Source organism: Felis catus, chromosome E1 (assembly GCF_018350175.1).
Source record: "Felis catus isolate Fca126 chromosome E1, F.catus_Fca126_mat1.0, whole genome shotgun sequence".
Classification (NCBI taxonomy): domain Eukaryota; kingdom Metazoa; phylum Chordata; class Mammalia; order Carnivora; family Felidae; genus Felis; species Felis catus.
The window spans coordinates 16,975,029-16,992,994 of NC_058381.1; the positions used below are offsets into that span (position 1 = coordinate 16,975,029).

A 17,966-nucleotide genomic window follows, 5' to 3' on the forward strand; every position below is an offset into this window, starting at 1 on the left:
ATATAATAAGTAGCCATATATCTACTCTTAGCTTAAGAAAAAAATTACCTAAAAAAAGAAAAAGAAAAAAATTACCTAAATATTAAAGCCTCCCATATCCCCCTACTTTGATAGAAACTCTATTCTGAATTTCATGTTTATCATTTCTCTGCAATTGTTTATATTGTATCTAAACAATATAATATTGTTCTTCTTGTTTTTAAACCTTATAAAAATTATTTCATACCATGTGTTTTCTGCAACTTTTTAATACTTAATATTATGTTTGTAAATTCATCTGGAAATTCATCATTCAGTGCAACTCTAGTTCATTGATTTTTTTTAAGTTTTTATTTTAATTCCAGTTAGCTAACATACAGTGTTACATTAGTTTTAGGTGTACAATATAGTGATTCAACTATTCCATACATCACCTGGTGCTCATCATGGCAAGTGCACTCCTTAATCTCCATCACCTGTTTAACCCCATCATCCCACCCTTTCCTCATCTGTTTTGTTTCTTAAATTCCTCATGAGTGAAATCAGATGTATTTATCTTTCTCTGGCTTCTGTCACTAATAAGTGAAATACAGTATTCACTTATTATATCCCCTTATATTAATAAGTATTATAATAATACACTCTAGTTCCATCCATGTTGTTGCAAATGGAAAGATTTCATTATTTTTTACCACTGAAGAATATTTCATTGTATACTGATAACACATCTTCTCTATCCATTCATCTGTCGACGGACACTTAGGCTGCTTCCATAGTTTGGCTGCTGTAAATAATGATGCACACGTTCATGTATCCCTTTGAATCATTGTTTTTTTATTCAGGGTAAATACCCAGCACTGCTATTGCTAAATCATAGGGTAATTCTTCTTTAACTTTTTGAGGAACCTCCATGCTGCTTTCTACAGTGGTTGCACCAGTTTGCATTCCCACCAACAGTGCACACAGGTTCCCTTTTCTCCATATCCTCGCCAATACCTGTTGTTTTCTGTGTTGTTAATTTTAGCCATTCTGACAGGTGTGAGGTGGTATCTTATTGTAGTTTTAATTTGCATTTCCCTGATGATGAGTGATGTTGAGCATCTTTTCATGTGTCTGTTGGCCATCTGGATGTCTTCTTTGGAGAGATGTCTGTTCATGTCTTCTGACCATTTTTTAATTGGATTATTTAGTTTTGGGGTGTTGAGTTTTATAAGTTCTTCTTATATTTTGGATATGAACCCTTTATTGGGTATGTCATTTGCAAATATCTTCTCCCATTCCATAGGTTGCCTTTTAGTTTTATGGATAATTTCCTTCACAATGCAGAAGCTTTTTATTTTTTTATAGTCCTAATAGTTTATTTTTGCTTTTGTTTCCTTTGCCTCAGGGCATCTATCTAGAAAAAAGTTGCTACAGCCAATGTCAGAGAAATTACTGCCTGCGCTCTCTTCTAGGATTTTTATGGTTTCTGGTCCCACATTTAGGTCTTTAATCCATTTTGAGTTTATTTTTGTGTATGGTGTAAAAACATGGTCCAGCTTCATTCTTTTGCATATTGGTGTCCAGTTTTCCCAACACCATTTGCTGGAGACTTTTTCCCATTGGATATTCTTTCCTGCTTTATTGGAGATTAATTTACCATTTAATTGTTTATTTCTGGATATTCTATTCTGTTCCATTGATCTATGTATCCACTTTTGTTTTGATTGCTACAATTTTGTAATATAACTTGAAGTCTAGAATTGTGATGCCTCTAGCTTTGCTTTTCTTTTTCAAGATTTCTTTGGCTATTTGGAGTCCTTTGTGGTTCCATACAAATTTTAGGATTGTTTGTTCCACTTCTGTGAAAAATGCTGTTGGTATTTTGGTAGTGATTGTATTGAATGTGTAGATTGCTCTGGGTAATATAGACATTTTAACAATATTTGTTCTTCCACTCCATGAGCATGGAATGTCTTTCTATTTCTTCGTATCATCTTCAATTTCTTTCATCAGCGTTTTAAAGTTTTCAGAGTACAGGTCTTACACCTCTTTGGTTAGGTTTATTCCTAGGTTTTTGTTGTTGTTGTTGTTGTTGTTTGTTTGTTTTTTGGTACACTTGTAATGAACTTCATTCATTTTTCACTGCTTCATAGTATTTCATTATATGACTGTATTGCAATGTATTTATTCATTCTCATTTTCGGTGGGGAGCTATCCACAAATATTTCAAATTCGTTTAATTAATTTATTTAAAATTTCCCCTAGCTTAATTGAGAGTACTCTGAAGAATACTTTTAAATCCTACCTAGCTAGATAGTATCCATCTTTCTTCCCAGGAAAAAAATAAGTAGTCTATAAAGAAACTCTTGAAAAGCCAACATTTCATCTGAAGAATGTCTTATGTCCAATAGTAAATAGTATTTATGAACCTCCTCCCAATTTTTGATTTGCTCTTTGGCTAATTCTTTTATCCAATATGGGGGAAGTGAGGAGGGCAGTATAATGCTCTCCCTAATCTCTCAGTTGGATTTGCAAACAAATTAACCACTTTTTTGAGTGTGAAGGGATGTTTACACTCTGGTTGGGTACAACGCTTACTAAGTGTGAAAGAGAGCAATTCTTTAAAGTCTACAGGTTCTGGGGCACCTGGGTGGCTCAGTCAGTTAAGGGTCCGACTTTGGCTCAGGTCATGATCTCATCGTTTGTGGGTTCAAGCCCCATGTCAGGTTCTGTGCTGACAGCAAACAGCATGGAGCCTGGTTCAGATTCTGTATCTCTCTCCCTCTCAGCCCCTCTCCCGCTCACACTCTGTCTCTGTCAAAAATAAATAAATATTTAAACAAATTTTTAGGGATGCCTGGGCTACTCAGTTAAGCATCCAATTCTTGGTTTTGGCTCAGGTCATGATCTCACGGTTCATGAGTTTGAGCCCACATCAGGCTTCAAGCTGACAGTGCGGAGCCTGCTTGGGATTCTCTCTCTCCTTCTCTCTCTGCCCCTCCCTCTCTCATTCTCTCTGTCTCTCTCTCTCAAAATAAATAAATAAATAAATAAATAAATAAATAAATAAATAAATAAATAAAATAATTGAAATAAAATTGAAGTAAATTGAAAAAATAGTTTAAAAAAACTTTTAAAGCCTGCGGATTCTAATGTTACTCTCTTTGCTTTTTCTCTCTCAGACATAACCCAAAGAGGATCCTCTCCTGTTTTAAAGATACTGCTACAGATGTACAGCAACTTGATATCTACCCACCTGCCATGGCTCATTTGTACACTCTCACATGAATTAGGACATTCTGCATCTTGCTGCAGACTGCTAGTGCTTCTCTAGTGTGCTTGGCTATTATAGGTTGCTAAGCAATAATCCTAGTGTTTGCACTGATATGTAGAATAGAAGATGTGTGTTTGGTTACAACTCTAGTCAAACACTTCTCTCTTAGAGCCATAAAACCAAGAAAAGAGGAGGCACAGCAATAGCAGGGTTAATAAATCAGGATTCTAAGCAAGCCTAACTGCAGTTCCCTTTTGATTGAGTGACCTCTGAATTCAAGGTTCATAAATTACAGCCCCAACTGCCCCAAGGGCAAATTAATTCTGAGGTTCAGTTGAATATAGTTTCAAACAGGTATAGGGTTTTTTAGCAGGTCTATGCGTGGACATTCCTAACCCTTTCACAGACGGACTGATTCGTTTATACATTCACTCTAATAAATATTTATAGATGTCTCACTTTGTGCCAGGAACTATGCTAAGCCCTGGAATTCTTTTTCAGGATTATCTTCCTAAACTCTTCATAGCATTAACAGCCTTTCACATTCTTCCTCGACATGTATACCTTCAACCCTGTATTAATCTACCTTCTAACATGCAAAGACTTATTCAGGTACTTTGGGCATAAATGCTTTCAACTAAATAAGTAGGGACATAAAAGAATTCCTTGTTCATATTTTGAAATGCCCAGCCTTCAAAGTGACTTTTACCATTTCCAGCACTTAGTTCATGGCCCCCTGCTGGGCATGGCCTCAGTACCACCCTATTTAAGAACATATATAGGAATGAATTATAATCCACATTATAAGCTTTAGCAGACTCTTTCTTCACAAGAGGGCTTATAACATTAGTACGACTGTCAGCTGATTAAACTGGTGCAAATTGACCCAGCAGGGCTACTCAACTACATGTGTGATGTTCTCCTTAAATATAGGTCCTGTCTGAGACTCAGCTGGCTTGATTTTTTTTTCCACCTGGGTTGATTCTTAACATTTGTACATAAGGTAGAATGATTATAAAGAAACAAGGAGGAAAAGAACCACTATTAAATACTATTGGAATTAGGATTCAATAACTATAGGAAAATGGGTTTCCTACAAAATTGTTAATCTTAGGGCTGTGAAATAAGAACAGAGTTGAGAAAATATACTTTCTTTCTTTTCTTTTACTATTTTATTTTTAAGTAACCTCTACACCCGACATGGTGCTTAAACTCATAACTGCAAGATCAAGAGTCACATGTTCCACTGACTGAGCCAGCCAGGTGCCCCGAGCAAACACATTTTCAAAAAAAGATTTCTCAAAATGCAAGTTAAGTTCATACCCTGAAATGTATGATGACTAGGGTAAAGAAATGAGGAATTTTCATGGTACATTTAAACACAATATTTTCTTTGCAAAGATACATACTTGAGTGCGTTCTGAGAGCTGCCTGACAAGATAACATCATTTTAATTTTGAAAATATATAACAAGAATAAAGACACTTCCTTTGATATATTGAAATTGCATTAACAGTTCCTCTTCCCACTTCATACACACACACACACACACACACACACACACACACACACACACATTTACAAAGGGAGATTTAGAATATTAGGCTTAATAGTGCCTGGTCACCAAATAAATAAGTACATTGCCTTGCAACTGATATTGTAATAAGCAACTGCAATGTTTTCAGTATATAACACATACTGGGATGCACAGATTTAAACAAAACACACTTCCCTATAGCACAAACTGAAAAGCTATAACAGAAATTGAAAATACAGGAACAAGAAATAACACAAACTCTTGATTGATACGTTTTCTAGAGAGGTAATAAATTACATGATGGAATGCATGCATGAGTGTTGCATGTGCAAATTTGGCCACAAACTGATTAAAGTGAACATCTAATTAAATTTATAACAAATTACCAAGATCCCAATTCTGTTTGGCATATTTAAAATGAAAGAGTTCATTTAAAAACCTGGCTGAGGAGCACCTGGCTGGCTCAGTCAGAAGAGTATGTGACTCTTGATCTTGGGGTTGTAAATTTGAGCCCCACCTTGAGTGTTACAGATTACTAAAAATAAATAAATAAACTTAAAAAAAACATGGCTGAAATGATTAAGGTAAAGGCAAAGTATATGTATGCAGCAATGGTGATGGAGGGTGGGAGTGAGGAAGAAGTAAAATCAAGAAATTGGGGTGGGTGGAGAGGCAGGTGGAGAGGGACTTTCTGAGAAACTTTTTAAAAGTTAGTGAAGCTATGAAAATAGTACAAGTTTATAATAAAAACAGAGTAAGTGTTGGAAAATTTGGTTCTTAATGTGTATGTATTATAATGTGTGTTGATAAGAAGAAATAGTAAATAACTGCTTTTAATTGGTTTAAGAGACAGAAAACCCTTTGGAGAAAAGTTAAGTACCTAAAAGCGGTTAGTAGCACCCATATAACAATTTATACTTTAGAAAATGCTTTAAATAATTATTATGGTAACTTGGCCTAGCACTGCCTAGCACATACTTAACACTTAATACTTGAAACTGAACAGAAGCACATTTCAATTAATTAAAATTGTTAAATTTCAAATATTGTAAAGAATTTTTTTGGTACAGGATTTCACTAAGTATCTAAAGTTTGAAGAACTGCAATGAAAGGGATGACTGTCTTTTCCACTTGTGTTTTGTCTTTGATCTGATACACTTCCAAGATGCATAATTATGTGGGATATGGGTTAAGGATGAGGCTAGAAATCAAACACAATAAATGTGTGGTCAAGTACAGAGGTAAAAAGGAGAAACAAACAAACAAACAAAAAACAATAAGCAGGCCAAATCATTTGTGTTCTTCATTTAATGTTTTCATTAATGGGTTGCCTGCTATGTATCAGTCAGATCTCAGCTAAATTTTCTCTTTAAGCACAGGATGAATAGTCATAAAGTTGCTTCAAAAATATTAATAGATGATGAAGGGAATATATTTTAAACTATTTCCCAAATTGTGTTTAAAATACCCCTGAGACTATTTTTTTTAAGGCAAAATCTTAAGGAATGCATCCCCAGTGAAAACACAATTGTTTTAAATTCCATTGTGTAGGGGAAAGGCTAGTTCTATACCTTGGGATTTGATTTCATCTGTTGCTGTTTCTGGCACATTGCTGCTGGTGTCTAATGCAGAGCTGTTTGGTACGCTCTGTGAACTCTGAAAAGAGAAACGAAATCCCAATTGTAAAATGAGTTACTTTTCTTCAAAGTTGCATCAACCCTCCCAATTAAAGAATGCAGATAAATGACTTATAGGAGTTACCAGACATATGTTTGATTTTTCTAGGATTTAATGCTGTGTATTAGAAGCAAAGACTGCTTACTGCATTGATAAGATAAAATACATTGGTTCAACATGTCATCCCATCTTTCTATGGCTAACAAAGTGATATGCAAAGAATATTATTTCAGATGTACATTAATCTTCAAATTATACAATACTTTCTAGAAACAATATTTGAGACCACTGCAAGATGAAAGTGGACTTTTGAAAATGCTACTGTTTTCTTCTACTATTAGAATCATCTTCTATGTTTGTGGTAGAAAGAAAAATATTTCATCTTAATTGAAATTAAAGGTTAGTTTTATGAATAAATGGTGGAAAAATCATTTTTTGTACTCATGTTGATGTAGTGTTAAAAGAACGATAATAATATTTTTAAGACTCATATTATTGAACTTAATGGTGAATCTATATAACTATTTTCTTTTTTTTTTTTAAGATTTTTTAAAGTTTACTTATTTTTGAGACAGAGAGAGAGAGAGAGAGAGAGAGAGAGAGAGGAAGGGGCAGAGAGGAGAGAGAGAATCTCAAGCAGAATCTGCAGTCAGCACAGTCAGATGCAGGGCTCCAACTCATGAACCATGAAATCATGACCTGAGCCGAAATCAAGAGTCAGAGGCTTAACCAACTGAGTCACCCAGGAGCCCCATATAACTGTTTTCGATCGCATCCCTTTTTCTATAGAATATTCTTCCTCATTGAAGTCTTGTATTCAAATAAACACAAAGTTACTTAAATTATTAATATGGAAATTATATTTTCAGAATGAATAATGAAGTTATCCTAAAAACTGGTGGGTTTTGTACTTGGGGTAATGGTTCTGACCTTAGAATGCAACCTTTATTTATCTATAACTTGTAATAGCTTTTCACAAATAATTTATCTGTCCACAGACACTTCCTGCAACTGTCTCAGATGAGTCAGCTTAATGGTTAACATGAATTTGCTCATTTCCATTTGGCATTTTATTTATCCTTTTGGACATCCACATCTTTTCCTTCCTTTTGTAAAAAAAATTTTTTTTGAGAGAGCAAGAGGATGAGTGGGGGAGTGGCAGAGGAAGAGGGCAAGAGAATCTTAAGGAGGCTTCATGCACAGTGCGGAGCCTGATGCAGAGCTCAGTCTCTCAACATGAGATCATGACCTGAGGTGAAATAGAGTCTGATGCTTAACTGACTGAGGCACCCAGGCACCCCTCTTTTCCTTTTTCATAAGAAAATTAATTTGACCAGTGTATTCTCCAGCATTAATATCTGATTATTTATGAAAACTCTACCTCAGTAGGGACTTTCACTTCAGTTGCTTCCTGTTTCCTTTCTTTCTCTTCTTTTCCATTTTCCTGAAATGGAAACAGTATTAGTAAGTGGGATCCAAAAGAAGCTAAAGATAAAACTAACATCTTATACTCTAGTATAGCAAACTTTTTATGTAAAAAAATTTACATAATGGGCAAACATCATACCAAATAAAATCACACAAAGTAGCCATATTAAAAATTCAAACAAGGGGCGCCTGGGTGGCTCAGTCGGTTAAGCGGCCGACTTTGGCTCAGGTCACGATCTTGCGGTCCTGTGAGTTCGAGCCCCGCGTCTGGCTCTGTGCTGACAGCTCAGAGCCTGGAGCCTGTTTCAGATTCTGTGTCTCCCTCTCTCTGACCCTCCCCTGTTCATGCTCTGTCTCTCCCTGTCTCAAAAATAAATAAAACGAGGGGCGCCTGGGTGGCGCAGTCGGTTGGGCGTCCGACTTCAGCCAGGTCACGATCTCGAGGTCCGTGAGTTCGAGCCCCGCGTCGCGGGCTCTGGGCTGATGGCTCAGAGCCTGGAGCCTGTTTCCGATTCTGTGTCTCCCTCTCTCTCTGCCCCTCCCCCGTTCATGCTCTGTCTCTCTCTGTCCCCAAAATAAATAAAAAACGTCGAAAAAAAATTAAAAAAAAAAAAATAAAATAAAACGCTAAAAAATTAAAAAAAAATTTCAAACAATAACAGACATGTTATAAATGCCAACCAACTAGAAGGTTACTGTAACCCAACTATTATTTGAACCCCTTTTTCCAGCTCTTTTGTCATGACCTGAGGCAGAATACTTCAACTAAAAAGAGAAGTAAGTAAATGACAAAATATGATCTTGCATCTCAATTTTCTCAAGAATGTTAAATCTCAAATCCTCTTATAATTAAATGGCTAGAAATCTATGTAAGCCAAGTACCTGAACAGGTTTGGATCCCTCTTGAGATGCTGGCTCACTCATCTGGACCACTAAAAGGTATCATCAAATAGTAGGGAACACTATTATCAGACCAATATTAATAACAGAAAGAAAATATTAAACAACAAAAAGTACTGTGGGAGACCAAAGTCACTCCCAACCCCCACTGCATCCCACCATTCTATTGAATGGTACTAAGTTCTCAACTGCTAAACTTTTCAAACTGTACTACTGTTACTGCTGTTGTTACTGCCCAAACCTAGATTAATGCTAGGCTAGTGCCCAGGGAGACAGGAAAGCTTAACCATAACAATCACCACCATTATCATTTTAAGAAAGACACACACACACACACACACACACACACACACACACACACAGCAGCAGCAGCAGCAGCAGCAGCAGCAGCAGCAGCAGCAGCAACAGTAATGCAAGTGAAGTTTTAAAAACATTATTATCATCATGGGGCACCTGGGTGGGTCAGTCGGTTAAGCGTCCCGACTTCGGCTCAGGTCACGATCTCACGGCTTGTGAGATCGAGCCCCATGTTCAGCTCTGTGCTGACATTCAGAGCCTGGAGCCTGTTTCAGATTCTGTATCTCCCTCTTTCTCTGTCCCTCGCCTGCTCACATTCTGTCTCTCTCAAAAAAAAAAAAAAATAATAAATAAACAAAAATTAAAAAAAATTTTTTAAATATTATCATCCTTAATAATTTTTGAAATAACAAGATTAGGTGAAGTGAAACTCTGATGGCTACCCAATTCATCATGTATGAAAGGCATACAGATATTAGAATAATAATCTCACTACAAAGCATTTTTCTGAGTGGGGAGTTCTGAGAGGAATGTGATTTATCTTGCTTATTTATTCATATTAAGGAATTAAAGTGGATAATTATCTGATGCTTACTTCATTGCAAATGACTACAGTAATCAAAATTACTGCTGTGCCAAAAATCATTTAAGAATTTGTGTATATTTAGGCTAGGTGCTATGTAAAAAGTAAATTTTATATACACGGCCTTTGCCTCTAGGACAGTTACAATCTAGGGACTATTTAATTTAAAATGGTTTCTTTAAACTATGCTAGAGTATTTGCATGTCTTTTTATCAACACATGTTCTAGCAGAATAAACCAGAAGTACTGCCTTTGGAGACAACAGATTCCAGCACTTAAGAATAGCTGCCTCAAAGCCTTTTTGAAGCAGTTCATAAATAAGTAATATAAAATAGATTTCTTTGGTAGGTCCCAATTGTACATTCTCACAGCCTGCTTTCTTTGCTTATGGTGTCCATCTCCTGAAATTACTAGAAGCTCCCTTCCATTTCTTTTAAAATCAGGGTTTTTTTGATGCACCCAGATAAATTCAATGCGATAAACCTTTATTGGGTGCCTTCTATATGCAAGCATTGGGGTCAAAAAAGATAAATGAGACCTGTGCTCAGGGAGACAGGAAAACTTCCTTTGAAGAGTTCCTAGTTTAGTGATGAAAAAAAGGATTTACAGGTGCAGTTCAATCTGCACAGTGCAAAAGCAGAGGTGTTAAGGAACACATAGGAGTAAGCAATTAATTTTCCCAGGGAGTTCAGGGAAGTTTTCATAGAAATATTTCTAAACTGGATTTTAAAGGACTAGTAAGAAATTTTTGTGTAAAGGAGTGGGGAAGGGTATTTGAGGCAGAAGGAACAATACACACTAGGGTATAAAAGTTCAGGAAGTGAAGCATTCATGTACAGAGCTTAGTTATATAAAAGAAAATAGCAGAAGATGAGGCTAAAGAGGTAACTTTTGGGGCACCTGGATGGCTCAGTTGGTTAAGCGTTCAACTTCAGCTCAGGTCCAGATCTCATGGTGCATGAGTTCAAGCCCTGCTTTGAGCTCTGTGCTGACAGCTCAGAGCCTGGAGCCTGCTTCAGATTCTGTGTCTCCCTCTCTCTCTGCCCCTCCTCCACTCACACTCTGTCTCTCAATAAATGTTTTTAAAAAAAATTGTTAAGGTAACTTTTCAGTCTATAATGTTTATTCATGTGAAATCAAGGAGGATGGACTTTACTCTGTGCTTTTAAAGCACAGGACAGATGTGATCAAATTGGTGTTTTTAAAAAGTTAACTCTGCCAGCAATGACTGGAATTATGAAGGATGGGGGGAGGGTGCACAGAATGAAGGTAAATTTTGCACCCGTAAATGTTGCACGTTCCAATGCCCCTCACTCTAATCTACTTTCTGCTAGACATTGCCAATACCCTAACTACATCCCTTCAGCTTCACTTTTCAGTACATATGAATGGTCTCTGACTGCAAGCACCTGCAATTCTGTCTGAGGGCTTGTGCCAGTCCAAATGTGGGATGGCAAGAAGTGCCTGAGAGTTGATATCTTCTAGGAGAAGCCCTCAGCCAGTGATGAATAGGAAGCTGCATAGAGTCCCATGGGTGGAACATTTCTGTCTCCCAGAGTTCCCCAATGGGATAGAGCCTCAGTTGCCTCAGTGAAACCTGCCTAATAGTACAGGCTTCCCTCACTTTCCTGTATTACTTCCCTACTCCCTTGCCATTGTTTCCTGGAACCACCTCCCAAATGAACTTACATTTAACTCCTTGGATCAAGGTCTGTTCTGAAGGAACCTAAACTAAAACAGATATGATCATCAGGATTGGGGGCAAAGTTGGATCTAAAGAGAAAAAGAGAAATAGTTAAGATTCACTGAGTGTTTTTTCATATTTATAAGGCTGAATGGATCATGATGCCATTAAATGAAATATGGAAAGGAGAGGAAAACAGGTTAGAGGAATGATAAGAGTTTGAGTTTGTAGGTGTTAACACATTTAAGATACCTGCTCAATAGTCTGATAGAAGTTTGCAGGCAGTAAGAATCTTAATGCCACTGAAATATATTGTGACTGAAATATATTGTAGGACGTTATGCAGAATCAAGTCCATTGGATAATGATAGAAGCACTGTCCAGTCTGAAGTATTAATTTGCATTTTAGTTACCCACAGTGCACAGCATTATTCACACCTCACACACCCCACTCATGAGATTCCAGAGTCATCCTACTTAGATTGTCAGCTCTGAGACTGGGTTTTTGTGAATCTGGTAAGGGCCTTTCACATGCACTCCCAATAGATTTATAAATTGGTGAATTGCAGCATTTGACATCTTGATTGGCAAGACTGTCAGTCATAGATGAAAGGGTAGCTAGTTATCCTTGGGGAAGAGGTTTCTCAGTATAAGAAAGTAATCATACACAATTCTGATTTGTCAGACTAATAGAAGATAAGCAGTATCATATAGCTGGATTTCATGAGTCTTAAATCCCTGGGTACTGACAGAAAGATGCATTTGCAGGAAGATGCTAGTGGAGCTCACCCAATACGAGTATCTTCTAGGAGATGAAAAAAAAAAAAGCTAAGGATAAACCCTTGCTGATGAACACTTAAAGGTAAGGCTAAGAAAGAAAAGCTAGTGTAAGATAGAGATAACTGCTGAGAATGGCAGGAGACTCCTGCAGCTATTGACCTGCATGCTGCGGGCTTGACTCTCATTACCAGCCTCTACTGCTGGGCATATGCCATGGCAAGCTCCTGCAGTCCCACAGGTATATGCCAACAGCCAACATCTGTATAGCCGTTGATGGGTCTGAACTGAACCCTAACCCCTGTCATTGGTCTGAACAGCCCCTCTCACTTGCAGTTAACCCTATGGTTGTACATCTGCAAGACACCAGCCTCAACTCCCATCACTGGCCTCCCCTGACAAATGCATGCCTACAGCTGGCCCCAATGGTTACACATGTACACACTGACAACCAGGGCCCCTGCAGGTGCCTGTGTGCCTGCAGTTGGCCCCAGCCTCTGCTGAAGGACCTAGCCTTCACCACTGCACATCTGCCTGCAACTGGCCCCTGCAGCCACCCCCCTCAACTAGCCCCATAGCTAGGAGCGTGCACACCACTGGCTATGGTCACCATCACTGTCTGGCATGTCCCTAGCCACTAGACTGGAGATGCCATTAAAGAATCCAACAGTCCTTGCAGACATTGTGGACTGCCTACAGCTCTCACAAAGGATCATGTAACTGATGTTATGGACCACAGCTTTTGGAGCCAATGAGACACCATGCCACCTCCACCCATCCCCATCTACAGATGCTACATGCCCTCACACTTGGTATCCTGCAGTACTAGACCATGGGTCACAGCATGTGCCAAAATGCCCCCAACCACAGGTGAAAGTCTTTCCTCACCAAACTCATTCCATAAAATCTGGAAGAGACAACTGCTTTTTCAAATGCACAAACACCTATGAAGGTGACAGGGATCACAAAGAATCAGGGAAACATGACACCACTAAAGGAATGTAGTAAACTTCTAGTAATGGACCCCAAAGAAGTACAGATTCATAAACTACCTAACAAAGAATTCAAAATAATTGTATTAAAGATGCTCAGAGTGCTAACAGAGAACACAGATAAACAATTTGATGAAATAAGAAAAACAATAGAAGAATGAAATGATAAATTCCACAAAGAGAAAATATAAAAAAGAACACCAGAAATTTCAGAGCTGGAGAATACAAGGACTGAAATGAAGAATTCAAAAAAGAGCTTCAATAGCAGATGAGACCAAGCAGAAGAAAGTTAGTAAATCTGAATACAGATTATTTTATTGAAGTATAGTTGACACACAATGTGACATTAGTTTCAAGTGTACAACATAGTAATTTGACAAGTCTGTACATTATGCTATGCTCACCACAGGTATAGCTATCATCTGTTACCATAAAATGCTATCACAATACCACTGACTATATTCTCTATGTTGTACCTTTAATTCCTGTGACTTATTCATTCCATAACCGGAAGCCTGTATTTCCCACTCCCTTCACCTATTTTGCCCATCCCTCAATATCCTCCCCCTGAAAACCATCTCTTTGTTCTCTATATTTATTAGTTGTTTCTGCTTCTTGTTTGTTTGGGGTTTTTTGTTTGTTTGTTTGTTTGTTTTTTAGATTCCACGTATAAGTAAAATCATACGGTATCTGTCTTTCTCTGACTTACTTCATTTAGTGTAATATCCTCCAGGTCCATCCATGTTGTCACATATGGCAAGACCTCATTCTTTTTTATGGCTGAATGATATTCGTGTGTGTGTGTGTGTGTGTGTGTGTGTGTATGACATCTTTGTCCATTCATCTGTCAATAGGTGCTTGGGTTGCTTTCACACCTTGGCTTTTGTATATAATGCTGCAATAAACATAGGGGTGCATACTTCTCCTTGAATTAGTGTTTTCATTTTCTTTGTGTAAATACTCAGTAGGAACACAGATCATTTGAAATGATCCAGTCAGAGAAAAGCAAAGGGGAAAAAAATGAAGGGGAATGAAGAAATCCTATGGGATTGATGGGACACCATTAAGAGAAACAACCTATGTATTATGAGAATCTAACGATAGAGAGAAAGGGGCAGAAAGCTTATTTTAAAAAAATATGCCTGAGAACTTCCCAAATCTGGGGGCATATTTGCACATTCAAGTTCATGAAGTTGCAAACAAATTCAACCCAAAGAGATCTTCCCCAGGAAACATTATAATAAAACTTTCAAAAATCAAAGACAAAGATAAATCTTGAAAGCAGCAATAAAAAGAAGTGTGCTACTTATAAAGGAACTCCGTAAGACTATCAGTGGATTTCTTAGCAGAAGCCTTAAAGGCCAGGAGAGAGTGGGGCGATACACTTTAAGTAACCAAGAATACTCTATCTGGTAAAGTTTTCAGAAATGAAGGAGAGACAAAGTCTTTCCCAGTCAAACAAAAGCGGAGGTTAGTTCACCACCACTAGAACTGCCTTATAAGAAATGATGAAAGGAGTTCTTCAAGCAGGCATGAAGAGACACTAATTAGTAACATGGAAACATGAAAATATAAAACATATTGATAAATTTAATTATATAGTCAAATTCAGAATATTCCAATACTGTAATCTGGTAGTGTGTTAATCAGTTAATTCTAGTATAAAGGTTAAAGGACACAAGTATTATAAATAACTATGGCTACAATATTTGCTAATGGATATATAATATAAGAAGATGTAAATTGTGGCCTCAAAAACAAAATGGGAGGGGTGCCTGGGTGGCTCACTCAGTTAAATGTCAGACTCTTGATTTTGGCTCAGGTCATGATCTCATGGTTCATGAAATCAAGCCCCACATTGGGCTCTGTGCTGACAGCATGGAGCCTGCTTGGGATTCTCTCTCTCTGTCTCTCTCTGCCCCCCTGCCCAAATAAATAAATTTTTTTTAATGGGAGGGTAAAAGGGTAGACTCTTTGTCTGTAACTGAAATTAAATTGTTATCTGCTTAAAATACACTGTTGTATCTATAAGATGTTTTATGTAAGCCCCATGGTAACCACAAAGCAAAAATCCACAGTAGATGCACAAAAGATAAAAAGAATGCAATCAAAGCATACCACTATGGAAAATCATCAGCTCACAAAGGAAGGTGGTAAGAGAGGAAGAAGGCAACAAATAACTATGAAACAGCCAGAAAACAATTAACAAGATGACATGATTAAGTTCTTCCCTATCGATAATTACTCTAAATTCATATGGATTAAATTTTCCATCAAAATGCAGAGTGGCTGGATGGATGAAAAACAAGACCCAACCATGTGCTGCCTAAACAAGAGACTCACATCAGCTTTAAGGACACACATAGGCTCAAAGTGAAGGGATAGAAAAAGATATCACATGCAAGTGAAACCAAAATAGAGGAGAGGTAGCTATATTTACATCAGACAAAATAGACTTTAAGCCAGAAGCTGCAACAAGAAACAAAGAAAGTCATTATAGAATGATAAAGGGGTCAATTCATCAAGAATTATGGGTTTCAGTGTTAACTGAATTCACATCCCAGCCAAGTTACTCATGTGAAAATTGGGGCACTGATTGGGAAGAAGGACCTCATTCCAAATTTCCAAGATTTAGTGGAACTAGGAGACTAATAATCTCAAACTCCTGAGTCACTCTAGCCTCTCTTGCAAATGGAGGCAGTTTGTCCTCCTGTATTTGTGGAAACTAGCCTTCACTAAATTGAAAACCTTGTAAAAATCTCATCTGAGGCAACTGCCTTGGTAGGGACTCCCATTTTCCTGAAGATTCACCACAACCACCTCTTACTTCTAGTAGACTCATAACTACAGTCAGATGTTCAAATGCCCCAGCAGGGCAAATACAAAGTCTGACCAGGAGGAAATAGCTTTTACAGCAAAAGACTCTCAGGATTTGCATATATAGTGACAAAAATCCAGGGAATATGTGAGAGTATACTATAAGGGAGTTAAAGCAAGGAGCACAGAATATAATGTTGAGTTGGTTAGAATTTATTAATATGGGTACACTTATCAGACATTAAGGATTTAATGTTCTAGCATCTACAGCTGTAAGTGATGCTAACCATTTATTTGGTAAACTCACTGAAACTTGGACTCCACAGTGGCCTGTGTTTTAAATTGAGATACTGGAACATCCCTGGCATCGTGTAGGAAGAAATCCAAAGACTTAGGAAGACAGGAATGTTGGAGTATATTTATCACATATTGGCTTGCACATCCACTCCCTCCAAGTATATCCTCTGAGAGGATTCTGGGAACATCCCCTTACCAACGCACTGAAAATTATATTAGTGAGTGGGAGTATTTACATCCTTGAAAAGCTCTATAGTGGCTTTCTTCTGTAGGTTAGGCATGTGGGACGACCCATTTCCGAGTAGCAGAAGTTAAACATTACTGTTTAACCACCAAAGACAAAGCAGGCACATTTACTATAAAGAGAAGTAGAAATATAGGGGCACCTGTGTGGCTCAGTCAGTTGGGCATCCGATTCAGCTCAGGTCATGATCTGACAGTACATGAGTTCGAGTTCCGCATCGGGCTCTGTGTTAACAGCTCAGAGCCTGGAGCCTGCTTCAGATTCTGTGTCTCCCTCTCCCTGCCCCTCCACTGCTCATGTTGTCTCTCTGTCTCTCTCTCTCTCTCTCTCTCTCTCTCAAAACTAAGTAAACATTTTTTAAAAGAGAGAAGTAGAAATATAGTGGTAATCAGATGCTTTTTTGACCCTCACCGATCTTTGTGGCTAAATGATTATGATGGTTGTAGGAATAAAATAGATGACCAGCCTACTGAAATGTTGGTCACCAACATTTAGTATAAAAAATCCATATATGGTGGCCAAAAATATGACTTTAGTCACCACAGTAGAGAGTTCTGACCTCTTACCAGTTACCAGGCCTAAGCCCCATAACTGAAGGCAAGGTTGCATCCCCTTAAAGGAGGCTACTGTAGCACTGCCATTAGTATATACTGAAAATCTTCCTCCAAGTCTTCTTTACAAGGAGCTGTGGCCATCTCCTAAAATGACTGTGTGCCAGGGAAAAAGAAATATTCAGGTTTTCCAGGGATTTCTAAACATTGGCACTAAATTGATGTTAATTCCTGGGGACTCTAAATGCCACGCAGCCCACCAGTTTAAGTGTGGGCTTTGTGGTGCACAGGTGAGAAACTGAGTCTCTCTCTCTCTTTATGGAACAGCTTAGGATCATTTAATTACAGTTCTCAGAACCCTTGTTTAGGGGCTTATGAGTATAGAGGTTGCTGCTAGTTCCTGGTTGCTAGAAATCTCCAGTCCTCTACAGTTAAGAGGACTTGTCCAAGTGGAGGTTAGTGCCTCATACTCCACAGCCAATGTTGTAGCTGACTCTGGGCTGGTGGGGGTTGTAGAGTCATGAAAGAGTGGGGAGGAATATGTGGGGGGTCTAAGAACATGGCTGTGGTATTCCTAGAGTTGCTACATAAACAACTGTAATTGCCTGTATCTTGTTTAAGAAGGCATTGTATGCTAGAAGACAAAAAAAAAAAAAATGTTACAATAGCACCACAAAGAGGGTAAAGAGGATGGTCTGGTGAGAACCCAGAAACTTCTGGAGGACACCTGAATCTTCACACTGATCTTTCTCCATTCTGACATCTGCATGGACATGGAAGACTTTGCTTGCTGGGATGTCTAGCAAAGTAATACTGAACTGCACATGGCCCAACATGAGGGTCTCAGGAAGAAGTATTGCTGCAATGCCCATGGCCTGACTTGGGGTCCTTTAAGATTAGCACCATTTCTCCCAGTGGTGATGAGGAGTTTGAACACAGTTGAATTG

General features: G+C 38.0%; 1 protein-coding gene across 41 annotated transcripts in view; it reads right to left on the bottom strand.

The window, feature by feature from the left end:
* Positions 1–17,966, bottom strand: part of EFCAB5 (EF-hand calcium binding domain 5) — a 198,426-nt gene that overhangs the window by 163,919 nt on the left and 16,541 nt on the right. For 22 of the 41 annotated variants that reach the window (XM_023244433.2, XM_045044877.1, XM_023244432.2 and 19 more), the window contains 4 exons: positions 11,347–11,430; positions 8,760–8,809; positions 7,831–7,893; positions 6,344–6,428 (listed from right to left, as the gene is read on the bottom strand). In XM_023244433.2, the coding sequence (XP_023100201.2) occupies positions 6,344–6,428; positions 7,831–7,893; positions 8,760–8,801 (190 nt within the window). In that variant the 5' untranslated portion in view covers positions 8,802–8,809; positions 11,347–11,430. Of the gene's footprint in view, positions 1–6,343; positions 6,429–7,830; positions 7,894–8,759; positions 8,840–11,346; positions 11,431–17,966 lie in introns of all 41 variants that reach the window. The other 19 variants (XM_045044905.1, XM_045044906.1, XM_023244446.2 and 16 more) reach the window with 6 other exon arrangements.